General features: G+C 48.5%; 2 protein-coding genes and 1 long non-coding RNA gene across 5 annotated transcripts in view; 1 reads left to right on the top strand and 2 right to left on the bottom strand.

Moving 5' to 3' along the window:
• Positions 1 to 1,393: 1,393 nt before the first annotated feature.
• Positions 1,394 to 3,098, bottom strand: Drd1 (dopamine receptor D1). The gene has a single exon (XM_055595852.1). It carries the CDS (start codon positions 3,056 to 3,058, stop codon positions 1,721 to 1,723), a length of 1,338 nt encoding a protein of 445 aa, XP_055451827.1. The 5' UTR covers positions 3,059 to 3,098; the 3' UTR covers positions 1,394 to 1,720.
• Positions 3,099 to 12,476: 9,378 nt separating this feature from the next.
• On the bottom strand, positions 12,477 to 19,056 carry LOC129668026 (uncharacterized). 2 transcript variants are annotated; one of them, XR_008718857.1, is made up of 3 exons: positions 18,626 to 19,056; positions 15,250 to 15,452; positions 12,477 to 14,784 (listed from the first exon to the last, which is right to left on the bottom strand). It is a non-coding gene; the product is annotated as an uncharacterized LOC129668026 (long non-coding RNA). The 2 variants fall into 2 exon arrangements; XR_008718856.1 differs by having other exon boundaries at positions 12,477 to 15,452.
• The window catches only part of Sfxn1 (sideroflexin 1), a 35,621-nt gene continuing 25,433 nt past the window's right edge, over positions 17,732 to 27,919 (top strand). The window contains exon 1 of one of the 2 annotated variants that reach the window (XM_055595749.1): positions 17,732 to 17,870. The gene's annotated coding sequence lies outside the window, so the exon portion shown is untranslated. Of the gene's footprint in view, positions 17,871 to 18,339; positions 18,401 to 27,919 lie in introns of those variants that run through there. The other variant, XM_055595748.1, reaches the window with a different exon arrangement.

The following is a 27,919-nucleotide window of genomic DNA, read 5'->3' as shown; positions in this document are numbered from 1 at the left end:
TTAGCTGTCAACCTGAAACAGTCTAGCTTTTAAGATGGGTTTAACAAATGCAACACAGCACCACTGAGGTTAGTTTGAATTCACAAAATAATTTTATTGTATGTAAGAAAGCATACAAGCGGCAGAGCTGAGAAAACATTCAGAGCACATAACACAGACCCGGCGCAGGGCTCCGGCCAGCAGGCTGCTCGGCTTCTCCTCGGTCCCAGCCACATGTTGCCGGCTGCTTCTCAAGAATACTTTGTAAACATTTAAAAAAAAAAAAACTGTTGCAATTCCCCACAGGAGGGGACTTTATGGTACTTTTTGCAGTCCAGGCTATGACGTGGAAACTAAATTCAAAACCACAGAGGAAAAAAGAATAGCATTTGTGACAGGTGATGCAGACAGCTTTGAGGTGCTCAACAGGCACAAGAAAGAGGCCTTTCCACTCCTTCCACAGCAGTCAAAGAGGCACCATCCATTAGCTAGTTCAGCACTAACGTTAAAGAGCTTTTATTTTTTTAAGTAGGGTGCTAAATTCAAACTAAAGCACTACGAAAGTAGCCCCTTGAGACACCTGGCTGGACCTGGGCAGATGAGAGCCAAGGACGAGCGCAAGGATCACAGGGCTGCTGCAGCCCGAGAATTCACAGCTCATTCTCCCACTGCAGACCTCCATCCCGGACGCCTCTTGTCTGCTTCAGAGAGCTATCTCAAGCATGAAATGAGAAACGACAGGGAGGGCCAGTTATTGTACAGAAATACAAGGTGGCATATGCTCTTCCTTGCCGTCCAAAAACAGAAATATAAAGTTGTATTCTTCTTGAGCTGGCTTTTACATGGATATTTACAGAAGTGCAAATTCACCCCAGGAAAGCCTTTGCCATTTAAAACATTCAAAACACAATAGTAGCTTCTTCTAAAAAAAAAAAAAAAAAGACATTTTCAAAATATATGTGGGGAGCATTGATGGTAGTGGTCCCCCTCTTCTTGCATTTATTTGTGTCCGTGTTGAGTGACAGAGGCACCACATCAGCCTCTGCTGTGTTTCTAGAAGTAATTCAGAATTCAGGATCTCAGAGTCTGTGTGTTTGTTTCATTGGCTCATAAAGTGCTAGTACAATGGACAGTTCAGTCTCTTATAACATTGGTTTGTTCTATTAAATATGATAAATATAGATTCACTATGATAAATTTAAAATATCCATAAAATGCAATAAATAAATGAATAATAAATAAATAAATAAATAACGAAACCATTAGCAACAATGCATCTGTCAATTTTGAGAAAAAGAAATTCTACTCTTGCTGTAAGGCTCAGTTATTGTTGTAGAAGTAACTAATGAAGGCATGCACCTACCTTTACAATCTGAAAACTGCTTGGACAGTTTTAGCACCTGTTTAGATACAGCAAATTCAACTCTCTCACTTCCTTCCTGGAAAGTTTTGATTTTTAAGTGAAGTTTACTGTTGACTCTTTGCCCTGTTTTTTATAACATCCTAAGATAATGTTTCACAAATGATTTCAGAGCCAAAGTCATTTCCCTTGTAGCTCTTCTCATGTCCCCATCGGACTATGAGTAACGAAAAAACACACTGGAATGAACGCATCTGAAAAGCTCTGTAATTGTTCAAAAGCAGCAGAGAGGTCTCATGGTACCTCGGAGACCCACCAGAGCTGAATTCCTTAATAGCAAGCCCTACGGAGCTCCCAGCTTCGGAGACAAGAGCCCCAAATTCAGGTCGAGTGCTGCCCACTGTGTGCAACTGGTTGGATCTTCTCTAGAGAGACATCGGTGTCGTAGTCCAAGATCACCGAGAGGGCCGGAGACAGCTTTTCCAGGGGCTTAGCTATCCCACCTGCCTCCTCTTTTTTCAGGTCCTCGGAGGAGCCCACGGCGTGGGGGATCAGGTAAACCAGATTGCAGTCCTTGGAGATGGAGCCTCTCGGCTCGTGGTGGCTGGAAAACACGGCTCCGTTATTGTTGATGCTCACCGTCTCTATGGCATTATTCGTGGTGGGACAGAGTCTGTAGCATCCTAAGAGGGTTGAAAACGCCTTTTGAAAATCAGCATTAAAGGCATAGATAATGGGGTTCAAGGAGGAATTGGCCCACCCAAACCACACAAACACATCAAAAGTGATGGAGTCGATGCAGAAAGGCTGGGTCTCCCCAGACTCACAGAAGGGTACCATGCAGTTGGAGATGAAGAAAGGCAGCCAGCAGCACACGAACACCCCCATGATCACAGAAAGCGTCTTCAACACTTTAGTCTCTCTCTTGAAGGACATCTTAAAGGAGCTTTCCGACTGAGAACATTCAACAGGGTTCCCATTGCCTGTGGTGGTCTGGCAGTTCTTGGCGTGGACAGCTGCTCTCTCCAGGGCTGCGATGCGCCGGATCTGTTTCTGGGCGATCCTGTAGATCCTGGTGTAGGTGACAAGCATGATGGCCACGGGGATGTAAAAGCTTACCAGTGAGGATGAAATGGCATATGTCCTGCTCAACCTGGCGTCACAGTTGTCATCCTCAGTGTCTTCCAGGGAGGTGAGACTGCCATTCAGGGGCCACGCTGGTTTTGCTTTGTGCCAGCTTAGCTGCACTGGGATGAAAGAGATGAGGACGGACAGAGTCCATGCTACGCTGATCAGGATGAAGGCCGCCTTAGGAGTCATCTTCCGCTCATACTGGAAGGGGCTGGAAATAGCCCAGTACCTGTCCACGCTGATCACACACAGGTTGAGGATGGATGCCGTGGAGCACATGATGTCAAAAGCCACCCAGATGTTACAGAAGGACCCAAAGGGCCAAAAGCCTGCAATCTCAGCCACCGCCTTCCAGGGCATGACCAGGACAGCCACCAGGAGATCCGACACGGCTAAAGAGATGACGAAGAAGTTGGTCACCTTGGAGCGCAGGTGTCGAAACCTGATGACAGCGGCGCAGACGAGGGTGTTCCCCAGCAGAGTGGACAGGATGAGAAGTGACAGAAAGCACGCGGTGAGGATCCGAAAGGAGAAGTCCCTCTCCACTGCCAGCCCGGCCCCATCCATGGTGGATGTGTTGGGAGCCATCTTCCAGAAGAAGAAGAGCACTTTCCGGTGGCCCCACCGGACTTCCCTCAATCACTCACCACCCGGCCCCTTGTCCAGCCCCAGATGCTGCCCAGACCAAAGGACAGTGCTGTTCCACCGGGAGCTTGCCTGTAGCAACCCAAGCCATGCCGCTGAAAGGACCCTCTTGCTTGCTGTCGTCTGGGTTCCCTGCTCCAGGTCACAGTCCCAGGCACCGGCCAGTCCCTAGGCTCCCCCAGGAAAGCGTCGGCTTCTTAGCATATTCTAAGTCATGAACTCAAGATCTGAGGCCTCTTCCTGGTCAGTGTTACTCTTCAGAGCTGCTGCCTCTTCCCTGGAGACACAGCCTAAAATACGCGTATTTCTCCTCCAAGCCCCTGGCGCCACAACCTCTCTCCAAAACGCCCTAAGAAGCAAAGGGAAATACAAAGTTGTTCGCCAAGACTCTGCAGATGGCGTGTTCGCTATGGTAAATCCCAGCCCATCATCTCCTGGACAAGTCCATCAAGATCTCCTACCTGGCTTTGCCTTCGCCTCTCCCCACACCGCTGGAGCTCTCCCGGGGAGTCCAGCCAGCCTAAAGCGTTCCCCTCCTGAGGCACAAAAATCTCCGGAACAGATTTGGGAAAGAAATCCCAGACCAGGTACCCAGGGAAGGGGCGCCCCCCACCCACCCCGGGTTCTCGGAGCGTCCTTGGGAGAGGCGCCTCCTGGGCTAGTCATGGGCAGATTCCTGTCCAGGCTGCAGGAGCCCGCATCGAGCGCCCCTATGGCGCCTCTTTCTTAGGGCAGGACCCCGAGCCTCCCCGAGGCATTCGCTCCCTGTCAGCAGCCACAGGAGCTCGGAGCAGCCACAACGAGGGCCCCAGACGGCTGGGTTCCAGCGGGGCTCAGCCCACCCCGCCTCCGCGTCCCCTCCCGGCCCTGGGGGTGGGCTGAGCTTGACAGGCAGAGTGGCGGGCGGGCCACAGCCACTCTTGGTTCCCCAGAGGCACAGCTGGAGCAGGAGTGTGGGACGCCTTCGTAATTGCCGTGCCTTCTCTGGCTAGCTCGCCCACCGGGGGACCCTCGGCCCAAGACATGATCCGAGGGACAAATCCTGAGGTTCAAACCTCGAGTAAGCCAAACTTGGGTCCCGCACTCAGCGCCTCTTCGGGTCAACCCCAAGTTCCACCCAAAGCCCGAAGTCAGAGCCGACTCTGCCTACACCCACGCCCCGCAAGCCCTGGACCGCTGTCCGCGTCGCCGCGCGGTCTCCGAATGCCCCGCAACCGGGGTACAAGGAGCCCCTGGCCGGGGGTGCTCACCGCTCTGGGAGGCCACGCTCCTCCGCTCTGCCAGCCCCGCGCCAGCTCCCGGCCGCTCGCTGCCCGCTCCGCCCGCCACGCCGCTTCTGCGGTCAACTCTCTCACGAGTGCAGCCCGTGACCCGCGCCCCGCAAGCACCCCAAACACGGTGCCGCATGCTCGGCAGGCGCCCGGCGCCCTCTGCCGGCCCGTATGGTCTTCTGCACCCCGCCCGCGCCCCCGCGGGTGCGGATCAGACCCATCAGCCCGCCATCCCCAACATTCAGGGCCTCCACCCTGCTTGTCCCTGCCCCTGACTGCCAGAATCCGGAAGGTGGGAAGCAAATCTTCCGCGCTCTGAGCTCCCTCGCTCGAAATACCCCTGAAACCTCACAAGAGTAAGAGTCCCTTCGGCTAGCGGTTTAGTCACTGAGCCAGGCCATCCCTGATGCGCCCTCTGCGCGCCGAGGCTGGAGCAGCAACATGCCAACTTACTCTGCAAGAGAAAGAGACCTGGTATAAACTCAGCAGCCTCTGCCACCCCCCAACACACACACACACACACACACACACACACACACACACCTTATGATGTCCTTCCTTGCGGGCCTGCACGTCTCCATTCAGATGTGTGGGAAAATGATGCTCAGGAAAGTGTGGCGCCTGCCCAGAGTTAACACGGTGACCTGTGTGACTGACCGTCGCCGCGTTTCTTCGGCGCGGCCATGTCCAGGATGGAGCCCATTACCTAAGCAATTACCACAGGGATAAAGTGGAGAAAGGAATGCCCGGCCCCAGGAAACAGCTCGGTGCAGGCATGCAGCCCAGTGTGCCTTCCTATCTCTGTGAAAAGAGATTAAGTGTGGAACTTGGAAATCGCTTTGCGTTGACTCTTGGGCTTACTGATGAGGACTGCTGTGTCAAACGGGATACTTGCTTAAGGGGTGTGCACCAGATATGGACTCAGTCGGTCCTCGGGGGTCAGAAATCCTTCAGAGATCATAAAAGGGGGGGGGGGGCGTCTCATCTCCGTGAGAACCACAGGCCACACTGAATGCCAGCATTTTCTCTAAACCCAAGCAGCAATCGTAATTAGCCAGCAGAGGGCAGGTCTTGGTGTCAGGTGCAGTGGTCAAATGATGAACACAGATGCTCCCCCAGCTGTGCTCCCAGGGCTGTCCTCCCACCAAATAAGAAGCCTGCTGCCACACACAAGGTTCCAGGGACTGGTGATCAGACCTACGCCCCACTTGAATACATTTCTTGATGCTGTGGTGACCCCAGCCATAACATTATTTCACTGCTGCTCCACGACTGTATTTTGACACTGTTGTGAATCATAACAGAAAGGTCTGACAAGCGACCCCCTACGGGGTCACGGCCCACAAGCTGAGAACCGAGGCTTTAGAGCCAGCACAGGGCAGAACCTCGTACATCCCCTGGCAGTCGCTCTCTGGCAGCTGGACCTTGATTCCACCAGGCTTTCTTCCCTTTTTTCCGGTAAACACGTCCTAACAGATGTGCCTCGGGCAAGATGGCCGTGTGACTCTGAAATTGTGTAAGACCTCGCACTCTGCTACCACCGGGCTCACCTGGATTAAGCAAGAGAAGGGCACTCAGCACCCTTAAAGCACAGAAGCCTGGGGTTCCTTTGGGGCAGGACTGAGCACACGGGAAGAAGGAGGATCCCTTAGGGAGGAAAAAACTCCCTGGGCCTGTACTTGAAGTGCAGATGACAACACAGGAATACTTAAGAATGTAGCAACAAAAGCTGGAGTTGACAAGGAGGGCAATTTGAAGGGTGAAACTTCCCTTAATGGCTTGCCTTTGAGAAGTGTCCCTAGGCCAGCCATCCTGCACAATGGCCACTGCTCTGTTAAAGCAGGATGACAGACATTACAGGGCTGACTCGGGTGCCAAACATCCAGTCCCTGGCAAAGCAGCCTCAGAAGATGGGAGAGTGGGCTGATTACCGTGCACAGGACAACCTTGCCTTCTCTCATCACTGGCAGCTACTCAGAGAGACCTCTGACCGAAAATGTCTCTGAGCTGTTAAAACCAGCCCAAACCTGTCTCTGTCTTCCTCACTGTCACTCATCACTTTGCTCATGATATTTCTCTACCACAAGAAAACATCAGCCATTTTTCGTGCCAAAGCATCAGATTGCCGGCAAATAAAAAATGCTGGTGAACAGTAGAGAAAAACTAAAAGAAATCATGACTTGCAATGGGTCGATTTGTTTCTCATCCATGGGAAACAAGAGTGTTAGATTATTTCCCTATGACTCTGTGACCCGTTAACAGACACACTCAGGACCCTCTCCTGCCAGGCTTGGCTCACTGCCCTGTGAGCGCAGGCACTAGGGAAACAGGGAAGAAGGGTAAAGAGCAGCTTAAACCTCAGGATTCCCCCACGAACGGTATGAACATCAGAGGATCTCAAGGTTTAGCCAGAGATTTGTGCCCTACCCCCTGGGCTCAAGGTGAAACAAAACCTTCCATTTTGTTTTTAAAAATCTCCCCTACCAACAGTGAGAAGAGGAATATAAATGCTCCAGTTATAAGCATTCGATCATGCTGGGAATGTAGACACAAACACAAAAGCATCTTTGTTTCCAAAATCAGCGGGTCTTTGAAGCTCTCCTGTGATTTATGCATGGTAAGGAGGCAGAGGTTTAAAAGATGCTTTCAATAACTTTTTTATTTGGGGGCTGTAAAAGTCAGTGACTGTGGAAGGCCCTGGCAGACAGCTGCACCGTCAAATGTTCTCAGGTGATGTGTGGAGGCAGCCTCGGGATTACTCAGAGCTGGCTTTATTCCCAAAAATGATGGCTTACAATGTTAAGGAAGAGAGTGGATAGTTTGATCTTCAAAAGTAACTGCAATGCTTATCGCAGACAGTAACACTGAAGTGCCTAACCCCGCTCCCTGTTTTCCTCCTCCATAGCTGTCACACAACTTTGAATATGTCCCTTTGGGTAGAAATTGACAGCTAGAGAGCATAATAATGTGTTTTCTGATTCTGTCACTCTTTTTCCTCTGTTATAGGCCTAAGTGAGGTTTGGTTTCCCAGGCTGTGGGTTGAACCTGAGACCTCTTGAACACTAGGTGAGCGCTCTGCCACTGAGCCACACTGCAGACCTTGAGGCATCATCATCTATTTCCACCTTCTCTCCTTTACCATCCTGTTACTTTCTAACCCTCTGCTATGCTCACGATCGCTCCCTAGTTTACATCCTCGACATGTCGCTCTCCATCTTCACCCAGCCTGCCTCCAAGTGACAGACTAACCCGTATATAAAGAAGGACGTTATATCGGTGCTCTTCCAGGCCTCCCCAAACATGGATGCCTCAAAGGCTTACTTTTTTAACTCCTGGGATCCTAGAGAGTTACCCAAAAACAGTTCGATCTTCTCAGATCTCGCATTGAAGGTGTATTGAGTAGAATGGAACAACTTTTGATCTGAGGCTGTCTTCACATACCTGAGATGAGCTGACTCCTCTGTGTCCCTCTGCCCCATGTCCCATGAGTGATGGTGTTTTTGAGTCTGGCTGGTAAGAACAGGGGCTGTCTGTGGGCCTTTATGAGCGTCAAGCTTTGTTTCATCAAACTCTCATTCACATTTCCTCATCTTCATGAAGTAGCTCTCTGATGAACTAAAAAAGGATTCTCTGAAGATACAGATACTCTCTCATTCCCTTTCTTCAATTCTCTCTCTCTCTCTCTCTCTCTCTCTCTCTCCTCCTACTCTCTGTCTTTCTCTCTCTCCCAGGTTCTAGCTAGTTTCTTCTTCAGCTCTTCAATTTGGAGAGTTTCCCAGACTGCACCTCGGGTGGGGACTCCTCTTGAGGCAGAAAGTGGATGCACCTGCCCGCTTCATCTCCCTCGTTTCCCACCATGGGGGAATCAGGAAGTAGGGGCACAGTCTACTCTCCATCCTGGATTTCTCTCTGAGGGGGGGACTCTAATGTCCTTTGTTGATTGATGTCAAGAAGTCAAGAAATATCTCAACTTTTACGTTTTATTCTTGACATTTCTTTTTAATTTTGAACCTAAAAAGGCACACAATTCTTGGCAGCAAGGGGAACTGGAGTTGAGATAAACAACTTGGGTATGTCAGTTCTCCTTTGATTTTTTTTCTTTTAACAAAGACATTTTATGTGTATATATTCATGTGTGTGTGGACAGGTATTCATGTTTCCAGCACATATGTGGAGGTCAGAGGACAACTGGGAGACAGTTTCTCCCCTGTCACAGTGTGCATCCTGGGGACTAAACTCAAATTGTCTGGCTGAGCACCAAATGCCCTCATCCACTAAGCCATCTGCTGTAACATGGATTTTCTTTTTCTACTCACATGCTTCTACCAGCTTGTGATCTGGACCTGCTACTACACAGGTCTTAGCACTTGCCCCACCTGTGGTTATGACCAGGTTCTTCCTTCTCCCATCTAAACCCCTTAGTTTTGAGAGATACAGAATCTGTTTGGCCTTGACTGGCTCTTTGGGGTCAGAATTGTAGTCAAGTCTTTGATAAGAGATGCAGTCATTGCTTCCTGTCTGTTCCCAAGCCACCTCTTCCCCCCAGTGTGTCTGTCCCTCAGGGCCCCTGTGCTTACAATAGCCAAAGGGGATTTCTGCGCTCACACCCAGAAATCACTCTCCTATCAAGAGGAAGAAGAAAGGCATATTTCATGCTTTAATTTTATCTTAATGCACTGCAGCCGCTGTATTCATTTGCCTGGGCAGCAAAGAGAAGACCTGAACCCACTGTATCCCGGGTTACCCCTCTCAGATTCCCCTGCATAACTTTTGTGGTACTGCATCTTTCCAATGACTTATCTGTTTGTAAACTTCTGTTCTTGACAACAACTGTAAGCTTAAACAGCCAAGCAGTGTATCATTTCCCTCCCTTGATCAACAGCCTAGCTTGACCCTTATGTACGGCTATAATGATGGAGAGAGAGTTCTCCCTATCGGAGTTTTGTGAATATGCTTCATGCTGTGGAAGCACATGCTTCAAAATTAAAATTAACACGGTAAATTTTGTGTTATTTTATCGAAATGGTTTTAAAAAATGTCAAAGTTGGGCGGCGGTGACAAACACCTTTAATCCCAGCACTCGGGAGGCAGAGACAGGCAGATTGCCGAGTTAGAGACCAGCCTGGTCTACAGAGCGAGTTCCAGTCCAGCTAAGGCTACACAGAGCTTTCCTGCTAGCCTGAATGCCTGGTGGACCACTGAAGAATCTTTGTCACCTGCACAGTGAAGCTCTCTTGTGGCCTGAGTCACCCAGGGAAAAACTGGCTGCTAAAAGATGTGGCAGAAGCTACCGAGCAAGGAACATCTTTACTTAAGCAAGAAGCATCCTTAATTTACTCTTTGCAACAAATACCAGCTGCCTCGTGCTACAGTCCTGCCGAGTTGTGGGCATGCCTGTGCCGACTCCTCCCTGCAGCTCTTCTGCGTGTTCAGTCATGCCACACTTGCGATCTCTTGGATGTTACACACTTACAGTTTGATTGGGTTTCTCTCCATATCCCTGGGTGGTGTGTATACACAGACCAGGAACAAGTTAAAACCACCAACCGGCAGGGCCTGGATTCAGACCACGCATAGTCTTCCATGTGAATCCTGTCTGGATGGGAAGACTGGGAGAAGAAAGGGGAATGTGTTTGCCCAAAGGCATGGAGTCAAGTTGTGGTTGCATCCAGTCTGGTCCTTTCTGACTCTATGGGCTACAGTCTCCATGGGTGAGGTGAGGATGGCTGCTGTAGTGCAAATTCCGTTACCACAGTAACTACCTGGGATCAGGTATTTTTGCTGTTGTTGTTGTTTTAACAGAACAGAAATCTATTTACTTTACAGTCCTGGAGATTCGGGAGGGTGGGGTGCTATCTGCTTGGAGAGGAGGTTTCTGGCTTTATCACAATGTGACAGAAAGTATGAAGGTAGGAGTGTGTGCACAAAAGAAAAGTCATGTGATGAGACAGGAAGTCAGAGAGTCGAGGCCAAACTTGCTCTTTTGCAAGACTCCTTTGGCAGAAACTAACCGGGATTATCTAAGAGCCATATGCATTCTCCCCAAGGGTGATAACCCAGGAGCCCCTGACTTCACACTCGGCCTCATCTCTTAAAGCTCCTGCTGTCTGTGCAGGGCACTGGAGCCTTCTGACACACAAAGCTCGGGCACACAGTGCAGCCGTCTCTGCAGCTGTGACTGAGGTTCACTATGACAGGGTACCTATTCTATCAGGCCCCAGAGAGCCAAAGCTAACTCCCCAACACAGGTTCAGACAAGGATTCAACATTATTTCTTAAATTATAATTTTTTGACTACTTGAAAGTGTAAAAGGCAAAATCATAAATTGAATACAGTCTTCATATCAGTACATATGATTCTTAAAGCCAGATGGTGTATATAATTGGTGTATAAAATTCAATGGCAGGGCAAGAGGTCATTAAGTTAACTTATAAATTATAGAATTAATTGGCTGTGCTTAAACAACATCAGAGCAAAACCAATTCCCAAAGGATGGGGATTTCTGAATCAAAGACAGCACAAAAACGTTTTCTTTTCCTTCCAGTGTGATGAAGGCTGCTGTTGCTGTTCACATTCGCTAAAATGAAACACGTACAAAAAAAAAAAAAAAAAAAAAAAAGCAGCCAAATGGGAACGGGTTATTGTCCCTTTAGCACCCTCTATTGGCCAACTCTGGTGCAAGTTTTATCAACCTGTTTAACATGAAGACACTAACACCAACTTGCCTGAGATCACTCACAAATAAGAGGCAGGACTGATGAAAGAAACTGTCTTTCTTCATAGTCCTTCATTAATACGCACACACAGGTGTGGATGTTTATAACTTAATTGTAATTACTAAAAATTTCTTAAAAGGAAATATGAGAAAACATAGAAGAGAAACAGCTTTTGGTTGGAGAGAAGATTCAGCCTCCTTACTCCTGTAACAGGATCTGTAGCCAAGGAAGAGAAGAGTCTGAAAACACTTGAGGCTTTGGCTTACACAGGATAATACAGACACCACTGCCCGCACCCTGCCACAGGCGTAGTGGAACTACAGAAGACACGGAAGGTCCTCATCCCAAGCCTCTCCCGGCTTTCTCCCCTGTTCTTTAGGGCAGAGAGAGTTACAAAGCACGTTTCCAGATCCCTTTGCGGTAGAACTGCAGATGGGTGCCAGCCTCTTGTTTCATAGTACACGAATGCTGGAAGAATCCAGATTCTGTGTTCTCCATTTGGAGAAGGAAGGTGAGTCTTTCACAGTTCCCTAGTTAACTCCAGTGTGGAGCTGGCTGGGACCTGTACGACTGACCATGGAGCTCCATTGTCCACACTCTTCCTGGAGAGTGGCCTTGCTGGCCGCATCTGTGTTTTGCCCTTTCTCTCAGCTTCGTGCTCTCCTTCTGGCCCTGGCTGTAGCTCCATGCCTTCCCCACCTTCATCAGAGAAGGAGCTAGTGCCTCCGTGTCCTTTACCTCAGCCCCTCTTCTCCGTGTCCTCTACCTCAGCCCCTCTTCTCCGTGTCCTCTACCTCAGCCCCTCTTCTTTCTCCGTGTCCTCTACCTCAGCCCCTCTTCTCCGTGTCCTCTGCCTCAGCTCCTCTTCTCCATGTCCTTTACCTCAGCTCCTCTTCTCCGTGTCCTCTACCTCAGCCCCTCTTGAGGACAGAATCCACACATGTCCTCTAGCTATGCTGCATGGCAGAACTCCACCTGTCCCTCTAAACATCTAACTCCAGCTCATGCTACCATCCCAACAGTGGCAGCGTCTCACCCACACTGGGCTGGAGGGGCTTCGGGCAGTCAGGCATGCTGGTCCCTTTCCACACCTCTTCTCCCAATTTCTCCTTTGAACCTCAGTTCATCTGTCCCCTCTTCCCTGAAACCTCCCCAGCGCACACCCAGAATGGAAATTCCTTCCTCTAGGCCTGTCTTTCCCTGAGATGACCTGCTTCTAGTCTGGGTTTTGCTCTCTCCTTCCTTCACTCTGAATGTCTTGATTTGGAGACTGTGTAACTCACCCCAGTGTCTCCAACACCCTGAGCTCAGCTTCCCCTAATATCTGAGAACATCATGATTGATGTGGACACAGGAAACTGGAGGTCAGAGGCTTGGGGTACAGACCGATCTTTATTTTTAGCTACAAGCAGTCATAGTCTCATAATTTTCATTTTTATCCCTTCAAAGTAAGAGTTACTGGGATGCATATTTTATACAGCAACGCTCTATGTGCAAGGAACAAATTAGTGCCCAGGATCGCAAGCCTAGTTGTGACAACATCTGGCTCTCTCAACTTTCACTTATAATAACTTAGTTGCAAACATTAGAAAGTTTTGCACTAGGAATCTTTATTTATGGCTTGTATTGGAAAAAATCAGAAGAGGAGGCCACGGAAAGCCCTTCTTCCCTTAGTGACAATGTACTAAGCTGGGTAGACTCAGCCCTTGGGTACTGGGTGTGCCAAGTGTGTACTGGGTGTGCCATCTTCACTTGGCCTGGCCTCGGGTCCTCTGTGGCTCTCTTTATCATGGCCCCACTCAGCCAGTGAGCCTTTGACCTGGAGTCCAGGGTATTAATTAACTTTGTGTGTGCTAATTAGTGTGAGAGCTACCCTGTGCTGCTATGGACAGTTTACACAGCGAGACAGTGACCTTTTTTAAATTTAGCTATTGGTACACCAATCTTTTAAGAGAGCCATGCTGCTTTAATACGATGCATTGAAAATTTCCTTATAGACAACATTTTGGTTATTATGGACCTAGCTTCGTACAAATCTTTCTTATAAGATTTATTTTTACAAGCTCTATGTAAATTTATATGTATACTTCAGACAAAGTATGGGTCTTATTTATAAACACAAACATCATATATTTTTAAAAATAATGCCTCAAATCCATAAAAATGAGTTTTTATCATGTTGCATATGCCAGAAACTTAATTATATAGGTTATATTTTGGTAATATTAAGTCTGATAGCCAATGGACTTAGAGACTAAATTTAACAATTTTGTTAGAATTTTTAATGAAAAATACTATTCTATCTTAATAATTTTATAGTGCATATGTGCATACCAACCTATATTTAATATCATTTATACCAAAATGAACAGTCTATTAGCACAAGGTCAACATAAGTGTCAACTTCATCATTCCTGTAGTAAAAGTAGCCTATATCTCAATATTGACAAAATGTGCACATATTTCCTGTGCAGAAGAGCCCAGAAGCAGTGTAGAAGCCACGTCTACATAGAGACCAGATCTTCATTTTTTTACGCTGGTGAATGGTCGTGGTACAACAAGAAGAAATTGCTCATTACAGGACAGCCCAGCTCATGGCGGCCCCCAGTTACTGCCAGTCTCCTCCTGTCGCTAAAGCTCTGCTCAATTGCTGGACCCAGAACCTATAGGCTTCCCCATCATTTGAGGGGAAAACATCCAACCAATCAACAAAGGAAACACAGACTCAGGGGGAGATTCTCTCCAGCTCTTCACGTGGGAACAGGTGTGTTCCACACAGATTACCTGCACAGTTGCTGTCACCTCTCCTTTTGTTACCTGTTGATAACCTTTGTGATTACAGTCTGTCTTCACCTTTAAGCCTGAGATCTGCTTCAGGACACAGGGCCTTCAACCTGCTCCAACCAGGGCAGATTCTCCATCAGCTGGAGGGAGCATCTTGGGTGGGTTCATTTGCCATGAGCACATGCAGAGTAAATCATGAATGAAAGGTGAACAAGAATGAGGAACTCTGACTGTAAGGGAAGAAAAGAGCATAAAACATTGGTGTGTGCCTAATATCATATTTCACAAGCACATACTAAACCCAGCCCTGTTTGACAATAAGAATATAAAGTTGAACACAAAAATAAGCCTCTTGTTGTAAAGAAATTTTCCAGTCCAAATATAGTTCACTGGTAGGGTACTTGCCTGCTCAGTGGAAGGGACTAAATTCCGCTCAATCCCAGTGCTTTCAAGTTTCTCACACAAAATTTTGAACAATCCATACTCCCTGGAGCCAGGCACTCTGCTAATCTTTGATGTCCATAACTTTGGTAATCTTCACACTAGACCCTGAAGCTGATGTTTGCTTTAACTCATCCTAGAGCTGTAGACACTGAGGCAAGGAGAAGTTAAGATGTAATTTGTCTGGGTCCCACTGGCATCAAAGCAGCTGTGGACTCAGAAGCCAAGATGACCTGCCCGCAAGGCTGGCATGCTGAAGCTACTTCTGGTGAAAACAAAACAAATAAACAACAACAAAACCTGTGTATTTAAAACAATGTTACCAACACATGAGTCACACACTTTCTCTTTTGATACTTCCTCGTATTTCTTCCTCTTTTGTTTACCTATGTCTTCTACTTCAAATTCATCATTATTCACCTCGGATTTTTGCCTTGAATCCCCAGCCAGCCAGGCCTGGAAATGTAGATCAAAAGGTATACATGGGGTGAGGGAGGGACAGGTTTCTTGTCCCTATAACCAGAAGCCCGGGACAGACCCTTGGCTAGGCTCAAGGTTTGACATGCCCTCCAAACTCTCAATCTTTTGGCTTGCTCACTTTTGCAAACTGGGAAAAGGGGTGACTTGCATCCTTTAATACAAATCCTCTTAGCTTAGCACCCCCAGTCCTTGTGTGGAACAGAAACTGCAGAGGATCAATGTCTCTTTCCCAGTGTTTGCACACAAATTCAGGCCAGGGGCCAGTTTGACCCAGTGTTAGTCATGTACCTATAACTGAGGCAGGTCTGAGATAGACTCCATAAGTGATCATCTGGCCTTATCAAGTGGAACTAGGGAGAGGGACTATCCCCAGGAGAGTCATGGTGATGACAGGGCATAGACATAGATGACAAATTGGGGAGGGGTCACCCAGTTTTTCACCTGCACAATGTTGCTTGGCAGATCCTGACAATAGAGATGTGATCTCTTCCTCATGAATGAGTGATGGTTTGGTCACTTGCTTGGACCACAGACTGCAGCAGAAATGCAAGCATGCATGTCCTGTCTCGGCCTCTATGCACTCTCTTCCCATCCATTCCTTTGCTTTGCAAACACACCCAGGACAGCCCATGGAAGAAGAGAAACTGGAACAGAGTAAAGTCAGTCCATTGTTCTAGCTCAGGTCTCAGATGCAGAGTGAGTACAGCTGCCAGCCATCCGGGGATGAATGACTTAAGCTAGCAGAGAGCAAGTTCAAAGAAGCAGAAGTGCACAGCCAGCACATAGACTCAGGGATATGACACAATGTTACAATGTTACAGTTGTACGGCCTGGGGTTTGGAGTTATGATATGTGGTTACTGTAGCAACAGAAAACTGATGGGGTTGTATCTCTGAGGCCTTCAGCTCTGCAGCCAACCTGGTGGATCCCATCTGGCTTGCGCTTAGTTACAGATGCTGTTGCAAAGATATCAAGTCAGATATTCCACTGTTGCAAACTTCCTACTGGATTAACAGTATTTATTTTAAATACTTGCTACAATCACTCTTGTAGCCCACTGGCTCCTTGTAGGGCCCTTTTGTGTTTTGTCGGGTGTCCTAGTTAGGGTTACTATTGCTGTGATGAAACACCATGACCAAAGCAACTTGGGGAGGAAAGTGGTTTTTGTTTGTTTGTTTATTCTTGGTTTTTGTTTTGTTTTTGGCTTACACTTCATTGTTCATTGTGGAAGAAAGGAACCCAGAAGCAGGAGCCCAGGGATAGCACTGCCCACAGTGGGCACCCCCCCCCCCCGTCAATCACTAATTAAGAAAATGTCTCACAAGCTTGCTTACAGGCTGATCTCACAAAGGCATTTTCTCAATCGCGGCTCCCTCCTCCCTGATTACTCTAACTTGTGTGAAGTTGACAGAAAACTAGCCAGGACATTGGGTCTTTGCTTTCCTTCTCAATCTTATTTGAGCCCACATTAGAGATAGATTAAGCACACGCGGAAGTTCTGAGAGTAATGGATACCATCCAGAATGTCTGGGAAATATTGCTCAAAGTTTTGTTTTTCATGTTTGGTTTAGGAACTACCTGCAACTGAGTCAGTTTTACGTTGTATAAAACTGCCTTCATGGAGTACTGAAACACCTCACCTCTCTACAGGGCCTTGTGATACAGTGTATTCAGCAGCCACAACTGTCTGGGGGAATTGGTAGGCAGTAAAAGAATTCACACAAGCCAGTACTAACTAGAAAGAGACACATTTAATGACTCTAGTACAATGGACCAATACAGTGACAGGCTTGACTTATCTTCTTGACTTAGACTTAATGGGAACTGCCTTAGTTTCTTTTTCTGTTGCTGTGATAAAACATTCTGACAAAAGCACCCAAAGGAGAAAGGTTTTTTTGTTTGCTTGTTTGTTTGTTTGTTTGTTTGGTTTGGTTTTGGCCATGGTTCAAAAGCATAGTCCATCATACTGGGGGGTGGGAGCTTGAAACAGTGGGTCACATGGCATTCAGTAGGCTCCAAGGCAACAGCTCTTTTAAGTTCACTGGTAGCTATTTTGATCAGTGGTCTTGGTCACATCATCCCCTCCACACTCAGAAGGAACGCTGCTTTTCTTTAATGTTATTAGTGCCTTCTTGGTGCAGCCTTGCCTGGTGGAAACCCTTGACAGGAGCTGGAGAGCTTCCCCTCTCTCCCTGGACACCTGGCTGCAGGGTCTGGCGTGTGTGTTTGGCTGGCCCTGGTACAAACACAGTTCCTTTCTTCTGTTGCTCTGTACCCAAGTTTGTGACTGTAGGACGATCTACCCCATCCAAGCCTTTTGGCTGTTTCGGGCTTTTTATTTTCTCATATACATTTTACAGCCACCTTATTGGATTACAAACAGGCACACACACACAACACACACGTGCAAATTCTACTTGGAATCTCATTACTTATAGAGATTATTTGGGGAAGAACTTGTGTCTTTTAAAATGGAATTTTTCTGCCTGTGCACGGAACGTAATGCATCATTTGTCAGATTGTGTTGGCCTTCAAAATGCTTCCAGAATTCAACTCATCCTTCCTCCTAGTCCAAGCTGGTCTGTCCTGGCAAAGCTCAGGCACCCTCAGAAAGGACCTCTGCTCTTCACCTTCCTATGGTCCGGTCTCTGCCTAGCAGCCAGGGACTCTTTTGAAGATGTAAATGAGGAGGTGACACTAGTACCGTGCAAATTTCCTTACAGCGCCAGTAAGAAACGCCAGCCCAAATGAATGAAGGAGTGGTGATGAAAGGTGGTCTCCTAAGGGAAACTAAACAGGAAAACAGTGCCATTGGCCTGGGCCGCACACTGCTAGGGTCAACCTGGGCGGTCTCGGTGGGGCCAGAAGCAGAAGCGCGGGCACGAGGCGCGTGCGCAGCCCTGGGCGCCGAGTGACACCGAGGCAGAGGCAGGGGCCTCTGGGCGGGGCCGCGCGTCGTGAGCGCGCCTCGGCAGGGCCGAGCTCCCAGCACCGTGGTGCTTCCGGCAGCGGGAGGCGGCGCCGAGCGGGACCGAGAGGCGCGGGCGGCGGCCGGGGAGGCGGTGAGTGGCGGGGGGCTGCGGGGCGCGCGCGGAGAGCCGGGGACGCGCGGGCTGGCGCCGGGTCGGCTGCTGCCGGGGCCCGGCGGGGGCCGCTGCGCGCGCCGGGGATGGCTGCGGCGGCTGCCTGCGCCCCGGGACCTCGTGGCTTCGCAGGGCTCCCCTGGGGCCCGGGAGACTCCGGCCTAGAGCTGCTCTCGTCCCCCGGTGGGGAGGGGCGCATCACGCACCCTGCCACGCGTCCCTAGCCACCGCGTGACGAAACTCGCTGGGTGCAGGCGGCCAAGATGGCTGCCGGGGGACTGTGTCCACGCGGATGGGCGGGCGCGCACTGGCCCGGTGACCAGGTGTCTCCCAGCAGCGGGGACCCGGAGGTCGTCGAGGAGAGCCCCCGGTGGCCGCCTCCAGCCCTTGGTCTGTTCGGGGACCGGCGTGCCCCGGGTAGATCCGTGAGACCCGCACCCTCAGCTCCCCCACCACGTTACTGAGCATCGCACGTGCAGCCGCCCCGTAATGACAATGACCGGACTGAGGTCTGTGCCTGAGGGATTAGAGCTCTGACTTTTCTCCTGTTCCTCCGATGCTTCCTCCGATCCTTAATAGTGTCTGCATAATCCAGCTTTGAAAACGGAGGCTCGGAAGTTGAGTAACTTGCCTAAAGTGTCACAGCTGGCCAGAGGAGAGCAAAGAAATCCGAGTGTGTGTTAGACCTCATGGAGAAGCCTGGCTCTGCTGGACTTCAGAGTTTGGGTACTTACCCAGGACCTTTCTTTGTAGCTTTCTCTCACCCCTGATCCCTCCTCTGCTGCACCTGCTTTAAATGCCGGTTCTCAGCTGGGGTCCCGTACCATATTTACAATTCATAGCTGTAGCAAGTTAGAGTTATGAAATAGTGTTGCGGCTGTTGCAACATTAGGAACACTGCCTAAGCTTTTCTCTCTGCCCTTGATTCAGGGAGCAGGGATGGGGGCTGGGCACTCAGGTAAAGGGGGCACTTCGAGGCTCCTACAGTGTTGGACGCAGGCCTGCTGTGACTGCTGTGTGACGGAGAGCTGTTTGGAGGACGAGTGGAAGTCCCAGGAGCGCAGACACCCCTCCCCTCAGGACTGTGGTTGGCACATTCGCAGAAATGACAGTGTTTGGGGAGAGTTTGTAGCTTCCCACCTGGTTCTGATACAGAATTGCTCCATCTGTGCGTTCAAGGGTTAGGTGACGGGTGCAGCCGAAGCTCTGCACAAGGGAGAGAGTGCTGTGGCCGTTTGGTGGGTTTGGAGTATGCATCAAAAGCTGAGAGGAAACACGCTCTTTCCCCTCCTAACTTCCTGCAGAGAAAGCTGTGCAGACAGCAGGGCCAGAATGCCTCAGGAGGCAGAGCGTCCACCTTCTGACTCTTGACCTAAAAAATGTTGGGGGGTGTGTGCACCCACACCACTTCTGAGTATGCGTCTGTAGGTGCCTCAGCGGCCAGCAGAGGGCATCCGCTCCCCTGGGGATGCACACTGCCGGGTGTGAGTGATAGAACGGCCCAGGTCTTCTGAAGGAAGCGCTCTCAGCCTCTTGGCCTTCTCCCTGACCTCCACCTTGTGACTTTTGCTGCCTGAGAGTGAAACCAAGTATCTGTTACTGCAAACATGGCAGCTTAGCTGTGTGAACAAGGCCTTTAGCTGTGTGGAATTGTGGCTAAGGCCAATAGATGGTTTGGAGTTCAAGCTAAGAAGTCTAATAGTCAGTTCCCCCCCCCCCAACTCATTGTTAGGAATCTATCAATGTGTGAAGCTTATGTATCCCTTCCTGGGTGTGTGTGTGTGTGTGTGTGTGTGTGTGTGTGTGTGTGTGTGTGTGTGTGTGTGTGTGTGTGTGTGTGTATGTGTGTGCGCACACCCAGGTGCTTCATCTGTACAAAGTTCAAACTTACTATTTAGTTAATACTATTAATTTGTAACGTCATTTCATAGACTTTGGTATGTATAATCTGTGAGTTGATTTTTTTTTTTTTTCCTGGAGCTGAGGACCAAATTCAGGGCTTTGTTCTTGCTAAATATGCACTCCACCACTAAATTCCCAACTCCAACTTGTTTCTTTTGAGTGGACTGAATATGTCCAAAATATTCTGTTGATGGCTGGGTAGTGGTTTGTCATTTTGCAGGCTAATGTCACCATCTCAAGGAGAAATCAATAACAGATTTTTAAAATACGGATTCCCCCTGCTCTGGGTGGCTGCTTAAATTGCCCGGGCTGAGTTGAGCTTGCAGACTGGAACATGCACAGGCTGTCTCATCACCTGAGTGCTTGGGGGTGCTTATCACCACACGGGGGGGGTGGAGCAGCAGGGCCCATATCTGCATCTAACACCAGCCTTGAAAGCAGAAAGTTTATAGCATGAATCCATTGCAACTGAAAACAAATTTGATCGATTGAGTGATTAGTTGGTTGGTTGGTTGTGTGGTTAGATGAAACTATGTGCAAGTCGCAGGCAGTTATGAACCACCTGGTGTGGGTGCTGAGAATTGAACCCGGGTCCTCTGGAAGAGCAGTAAGTGCTCTTAACCACAGAGCCATCTCTCCATGCTTTTCGAACTCTTTACACAGAGTCTAACTTTCTAACCTATGCTTTAATCTCCTGAATGGCAGTGACCACAGGGAAGGACTGCTGTGGGCAAGTGACTGGCCAACAAATTAGGAAGTAGTTGGCATTGATTTAGTGTGGTTGTCCATCGCAGACACATCGCCTCTTAGACTGTGGTTAAGTACAGAACTGCCCAGGCTGTCATCTTGAACACAGGGAGATATCTCAGGAGGCTGTGAGGACATAGCGGCCTCAGGCTGCATGGAAAGCCCAGTGTGTCTGGACCTGAGAAGCCCCAGATGGGGGGGGGGGCTAATTCACCTGCCCAGCCCCAAAGGAGCCAACTGCACAGTAAACCCCACCTCCATCCCAGGGCTGGGAATGGAGCCAGGGCAAGTACGCAGCCACTGAGCTGTGTCCCTAGCCTAGACCTTTGCTTAACTTCTCCAAAGTGCAGTAGTTTTAACCAACGACTCTTCCCCAGTTTAGTAATATGATTATCATTGTTAATCTTTAGCCAGGGTTGAAGGCTTGTCACAGGCTCGCTCAGAGGCTTTGTTCCCTGTTGATTTTTCTATTTCATTTTCTATGAAATTTCAGAGAATTATTTTTTAAGCCAATAATCAAATATGTTTTGGCATGTATCTAGAAGTTTGAAATTGAGTTTATTTTGAAGAAAGTTTCTTAGACACTGGTGAGGACCCTGGGAAGCGAGAGCAGCCAGTCTCTCTGCCAGCAGCCACCAGTGAGGGCAGCAGCTTTCTCTCCAGCAGGCCCGCTCAGTGACCTCCTCACCTTTGGTGCTTTCCATTTATGAGGTCAATGCAGCCTTCAGCAGATGATCCCACGGACTCTGTGGACAGCCCAGTGTCCAGCTTCTTCATCAGAAAAATGAAATTTATGATGAAAAGTAATTTCCACTCTGGGGTTATAGAATCCACACTCCAATCCAATCATGTTTGTTTGGTCTGATTCCCATTCTGTTTGATTTGACTCTCAGGGTAGGTCACAAACTGTGGAGCCTTCCTAGGCAGGTCCAGCCTGGAAAAACAGGCCAGTGACAGCAGGTACAATGAGCTAGGGCATCGCTGAAATATTTAGACTACTCTAGTTCGGGCCTTAAAGGTCTTTCTTTCACTCCGGGTTGTTTGGTTTCTGTTTTAACTTTTTTTGTTCCAGCTGTGTTTCCCAGCTGGAACTAACTATCTTAGGATATTCCCATTGTACCTCTGACAAACTAGGTTTACTTCAGCTCTGCTCTGTCATATCCTCTATGATGATGCTGTCCCTTAGCCACAGACATTTCTCAAGGGAGCAGAGATGTTGGCAGCAAGTGAATTAGGTTCATGTTTAGCACTGCTGAGTTAAATTAATGAATTGCATTTCTGTGCTGCATGAGGGCAGTGATGGTTCCATGGTGTAAAATTATCATGAGTAGAGGCCTTTTTCTGATACCCTCCCTAGCTCCCGAGTAATTGATGCCGAAACCTATTAAATGTATTCAACAAGCTTTAAGCACTACAACTGGCAGCTATTTATCTCTGCTAACTCAATTATGCTAGTCTGGCTACTTCCCAGCCATGTGCTCTTTCTCACTTGCCATCTCAGCCTCGCCCTCCCCTTCTGCTGCATCTCTATGCCCTCGTGCAGACTCCTGATGGAGGACCCTGCTCTTGTCCTCCTTTCTTGACCCTTCCTGAGACTCCCTGACTGGTCCTCTCTGCTCAGCTCTCAGCCAATCAGCTTCTTTACTAACCAATCAGAGATAGTTGGGGAGCATGTTTTACACAACTTGACGCCCACGTCTGGACTGCAGCCACAAGTCAGTATCTGAATGCACAGTGTACAGGACCGTCCCCCAACTCTGCGGTTTGGATGGGCTGCTGTGAGGGCAGCTTTCAGAGCAAGTGACAGCAGACGTTAGGATTACTGGGAGGCAGAAGGCCACGTCTGTAATGGTTCTTAAGGTGTTGAATAGGATGTATCCGTTCTCCAAGTTTGGCAGAGCTGAGATTTGAACTCAAATTTACGATGCCCACGACCACAAGTTTCTGTCTTCCGCCCAGTGGCAGGTCTCACGCACACACACACCCTCCTCCATCTACAGCCACCAGAGATTGGGCGTGTGTGGCACAGAGCAGGATTTCAAGTCAATTCAAGACACTAGCCCACTAGCTGACAGTGCCCACTGCAACAAACTTAACCCGGAGCTGTGGAGGTGGGTGAGTGAAGGAAGCACCAGGGCCCAGGTGTCAAGGGCTGGCCTTTCCCTCACCCAGCTGCATGGTGTCAGGCAGGACTCCTCCATAGAAGGAAGGCAGTGGTATTCTCACTGAATTGCTCATGAAGATTGGAACATGTACTGTTGTAAACATGAGGAATCTGGTTCCGCTGTTACCCAGTAAAGCTAAGAGCAGGGGAAGGAGTGGTGGGAGAAATGAACTCCACTGGCAACAAGCTGGTGAGTTGGAAAGTGGAAGACTCCCATACAGATTTCTTCCTGCCAGGGGCTGCAGATAAAAAAAAAAAAAAAATTGCTTGGCATTTCCAAGAGGTGTAACTTTTAGAGCCAGGTGAGTGCCCAGATGGTCACTAATTCTTACAGTAACCAGTTCCTTGGTGTGGTTTCTGTGTGGACTGCTGGTCGTCAGGGATCCCAGAGGTTTGGGAGTCCCATAACATCAAAAGAAACATTATGGTTAGGTCAGATGAGGAGTGTTGTTCTTTGATATTTTCTTATCTTCAAATAAGAATAATTGTATTGGCCAATTACAATTCCTCGGGGAGAATAGCTGACTGAAATGTGGAGGACAGATTTCTAAGTCCCAGGAGCAAGGTAATTCGGCCATTGTCTCAGGTTCCGCTGGCTGGTGCTGGGAGGGAGCTGACCCCACTGGCCTCACCGTGCAACGTGCTGAGGCTACCGGCTTCTCCACGCCCCTCGTTTTGGTTTGCATGTTGAACGCAGGTTGAGCCCATTGCAATATGGAGTAGTTCTGAGCCGACTGTGGGTTCAGACAGCAGTCTGCGCTATAGTCTCAGACTGACTGTGTGTGACATCTTAAGGGTCTGGGGAGGATGTTGTGTGGTCATACAGATAGTGCAAAGGTCACCAGGCTACAAACCGTCTCCATTTCCAGCCTTCCAGCCTTTGGGCAGAAAACAGGTTCTATGGTTCCTTCCTTTGAAAAGAGCAATGCGTGTTTAACACCCTGGCTCCCCTAGTACTTATCCGTGGGCACAAGAACCTCAGTGCCTCCTGCAGCTTACCACTCTGCAGAGGACCTGAGTTCAGTCCCCAGCACCCACATGCAGCTCACAACCACCTATAATTCCAGTTCTAAAAGCAGTATAATGCTGTAATTATTAGTGGTCCTAAGCTGACTTCTTAAGTTGTTTGTGAGACGCTCTGAGAGTGAATGACTAGTCAAAAGCTAACAGTTATCCACAGGCAAGTAGCTTGTAATCACTTTGCTTCTTAGTAAACTGCAGGAAAAATAATGTACATCTCATTTTTTGTCTGTTATAAAACCAAGTGTTTAAAAAAAAAAAAAAACAAGGTGCTAATTCTAAAGATTAAAATAACTCATTTAAAGTTAAGTCCCAGTTGGCCAAAAATCCAGGAGTTATAGTTCAGCTTTTTTTTTTTTTTAAGACAGGGTTTCTCTGTGTGGCCTTGGCTGTCTTGAACTCACTTTGTAGAGTAGGATGGCTTTGAACTCACAGAGATCCACCTGTCTATGCCTCCCCGAGTTCTGGGGAGTGCTGAGCATACACCTCCCTGCAGCTCAGTTCAGCTTTTGAAATACACAGTGAGAGGCTCTCCCAGCTCTGTCTTCTGGTGTGTCTGCTGTGGGCTGGCTGGCTTGGTTGCCTCACTAGTTCTCTATCCCAAGATTTTGTCACACTGTGAAACATGAAAAGTCTGCCCCAACACATTTTGTTCACCATCTTCAGTCCCCAAATCATGCCTCTTCTGGCTGTTTTCTTGAGTGTCACAGGCGCGAGGTGTGGCTGCTTCCCTGATACTCCTGCATCCTTGCGGGTTTTCTAGAGGGATTCATGTCAGTGATCTGGAGAACTGTCAGATCCTTAGGTGGATGTGAGGAGAATGTACTCCCAACCCATTGTCTCCTGTCCCTCCAGGGTACCCCTCATTTGCCTCCAGTGTATCAAAGCTAAGATGCTCTTGAACATTCTTTGTTACTATATCCAGCTTGTTCATTTGAGGTCTGCAGTTTGGAAAGTGCATCTCCTCCACATCTTGAGCTAGCTGTGGCTACACGACCATTCATGCTGTCCCCAGGATCAGCATAAAGCAACAGAATGTCTTTCTTCAGGCAGGCAGCAGCCTCTGCCTGTTAACTCGTGCTGTGGGCAACCAGCACAACTGATAATCACAAATCTCTTGTTTCCTGGCTCAAGAATACTCTAGGAAGTGGTTTGAACCTTGCCCAGTCTCAACCTTCAGGACAAGCCTGTGACCTCAGCCATTGGACAGCTACACCCTACCTGTTAGCTAAATGTTCGTGAATCCAAGTTCATCCTGTTACCTCATGCACCCCCTCACCTTGACTCCCCACCACCGCCACCTTACTGTCTCTCCAAGGATGTGAGTGTGTGCCATTCCCAGTCACTGCCAAGTGTGCACCCCATCTCTGTACGTCTCTCAGGCCCGTGCACCGGTCTCCCACCATTCAGGTGCTGGTTATTCATGCTGCTGTGGTCTGACCAAATGGGCAGGAGGAAGGAGGTATGTCCACAATCCTGTGCAGGAGCCCGCTTCCTTAGCCCAGTCTGGACCCACAGTAAAGCTGGCCCAGGCGGCATCAGTTCAGCCTTGCTTCCTCCTCCTTTCCTCCTGACAGACACGCTGCCCCTGAGTACCAAGTACAAGAGCCAATCCTGTTCCTGCCATGGCTGACCAGGAGGAACTTGGGAGTTAGGGTGGGGGCAGGGCTTGGGGCATGATTGAGTGGGAGGTCAGTTTTGGGTTTGATTGGTTTTTAGGCTGTTATTTATTTATTTATTTTTAATTAAGACTAACCAATTCCTGAAGAAAATGAAACTGGAGAATGTCAAAACTCTGCTTGGAGGTTTAAAAAAAAAATTAAAGAGGTTTGTGTAATTGATCATGGTAAATAATTAAACTTTATCTGGCTTGATATCAGTGTGTCTGTCGGAACTGCTGAAATGGCACTGCTGGAGAACTGGTGGATGTTCTTGTTGGGGGAGTTAGAAGCAGGTTTCTGCCTCCAGTTTGTGCGAGCAGAAAGCCGCTTGGACTCATAGTGACCAGTCCTGTTTGTTTGCCACACGAACAAACCACACATTTAGTTAAGACCTAAGTTTATTTTTCTCTCCGTGTGCAGGAGGTCAGAAGCCTGACTGGGGCAGACCTCCACCCAAAGACCTCAGGAAGAGTCCCTTTACCTCTGGAAGCTCCTGCGCTGCTCAGCTCTCTACCCAGCCTCATTTCATTCAGCTCTATCTTTTTTTGTGTTTGTTTATCTGGCCCCGTTGTGACTCTGAATCGACCTGGATAATCAAAGTCCTCTCCTGTCCTTACAGCTAGAACTGAAACCCTCTGGCCAAGCCCCAGAACCATGAATGCAGCATTTTCCTAGCTCCCGGGAACCAGACTGCCCACAAGGACAAGGCCATCCGTGGGCTTTGTGGTTTCTGAGGTTTGGCCGTTTCGCCTGGAGTGTGCAGACAGAGCTGCCCTCTGCCTTTCCTCTGTAGGTCGGGAGTGGCCTCTGAGAATCTTTCCTCATCTGTAAGATGTCCGTACTGTGTGAGAAGGACACAGCTGCTGTGGGAAATGAGCTGGCTTACTTCAGCTCTGGCCTGAGGGGAGAGTGGGTGTTCTTCGGCATCCAGGGCATCCCTCTGTTCAACTGAAACAAAACATGTTCACTTCCTGGACCATCTTTGTTCCTTAGAGAGGACATTTTGCAAGGCCTCTGCAGTGTTGCTGTGGCTCTGTTGGGCTCTGTGGGGTTATGATGTTGGAGACTTCTGGTACAGTGGACAAGTTCTTATTTAAAAAGAACAGTGTACCTCAGAGACACCCATTTTCTATAGATATTAACTGATTTATCACAAACCACAAAAACAAAACACTAAAAGAGACTGGTGAGAAAAAGTGATGTGGCTGACGCCCTCTCTCCCCTTCACCCATGTCACCTGACAGAGTATTTCCTTTCCTCAAGTCTCAGCTTCCCTGTCTGTCTGATGAACTTGTTGGATAACTCATCTGTAAGGTCCGGTACAGTTCTTATGCAATACTACCACAAAGTATCCCTTCTTCTATAATAGCATCATGTTGGTTACAATTTAACCAAAGTGTTGCTTGTACTGAACGCATTGGGCAAAGTTTGTTGTTAAGAGCTGGACTTCTGTGAAAGCTACATTTAAAACTTTGCCTTGTTATTTGTATCAAGCATAAAGGAGAAAGAATGCAGGAAAACTAGGTATCTTGTACCCCTGGGGAACAGTCGGCTCTAGCCTTGGGGGATATCACAGGGAGGGCAGGAAGGGAGCATCGCCTATACAGCCCCATGTAGAGGATGGCCCAGTGCCCACCCATCAAGCTGAAGGCTTGTGCCCAGATGACTTGTGGAGTCACTTGTCCTGTCAGCCTCTGCCAGGCCTAGCATGTGAGCATCTAAAAGGCTGATGTGTGTTTTCAAAGCTCTCCTCCCCGAGATGGATTCTGTGGTTCAGAGTTTCTGTCTTGTAGGAATAAAGTAAGCGGGGAGCCTTTGATGTGACACGCCATCTTTGCTCTTGAGAGTCTCTGGACCTTTGAACCCCCCCAACCTTCAGCTGGGCCTCTCACAGTAGTTATCAACTATTATCACTAATACTATGGGTAAGGCGGAGCAGACTGGCCTGGGGTGCAGCTTTGTGCTCAGGACCCATGTTCCTGGTTCCCCTCAGTATGGAGGCTGCTGAGCTGCCTCAGCTTAGCTCGGCAGGAGAGTCTGGAAATGTTCCTACATATAAACTGGGGTTTTTATTTTACTCTTTGTGGGTTATATAAATAATCCATGTCTCCACACAGTGACATAGCCTTTTGATGTCCACGAGTCCTCATTTACCCTTTAGCTACCCATGATCAACTATGGTCCAAAAATATTGAATGGAAAATTTCAAAAACAATGAACTATTTTGAGAGAGAATGAATTCCCAATGTGTACGTTGTTACGTATATTGTTTCGTTGTTAGATAGTGCCAGCTTCCTGCTGTGTCTAATTTATCAATTAACCTAAGTGTGTGTGTGTATGTATGTATATATACAGTACATGGGGGCCCGTACTATCTGCGGTTAAAGTTACCCACTGTGGGGGCTTGGTCCCTTCAGATGGGGGGATTACTATATGTCTCTGTCCCTGGATTTAACATGCACGGCTGCTTATATTTGTTCTCATTTATACTTTGGGTCTGTTCTGTATTATAACCTTATCAGGCAGCGGCCAGC

This window comes from Psammomys obesus, unplaced genomic scaffold (genome assembly GCF_907164565.1).
Source record: "Psammomys obesus unplaced genomic scaffold, mPsaObe1.curated_primary_1811, whole genome shotgun sequence".
NCBI lineage: Eukaryota > Metazoa > Chordata > Mammalia > Rodentia > Muridae > Psammomys > Psammomys obesus.
The sequence above is the reverse complement of the archived record's forward strand: the minus strand, read 5'-3'. Positions and strand labels throughout refer to the sequence as shown.

Bases quoted from the DNA above. Each gene is read 5' to 3' on its own strand.
- Drd1 (XM_055595852.1), bottom strand. From the start codon at position 3,058: ATGGCTCCCAACACATCCACCATGGATGGGGCCGGGCTGGCAGTGGAG.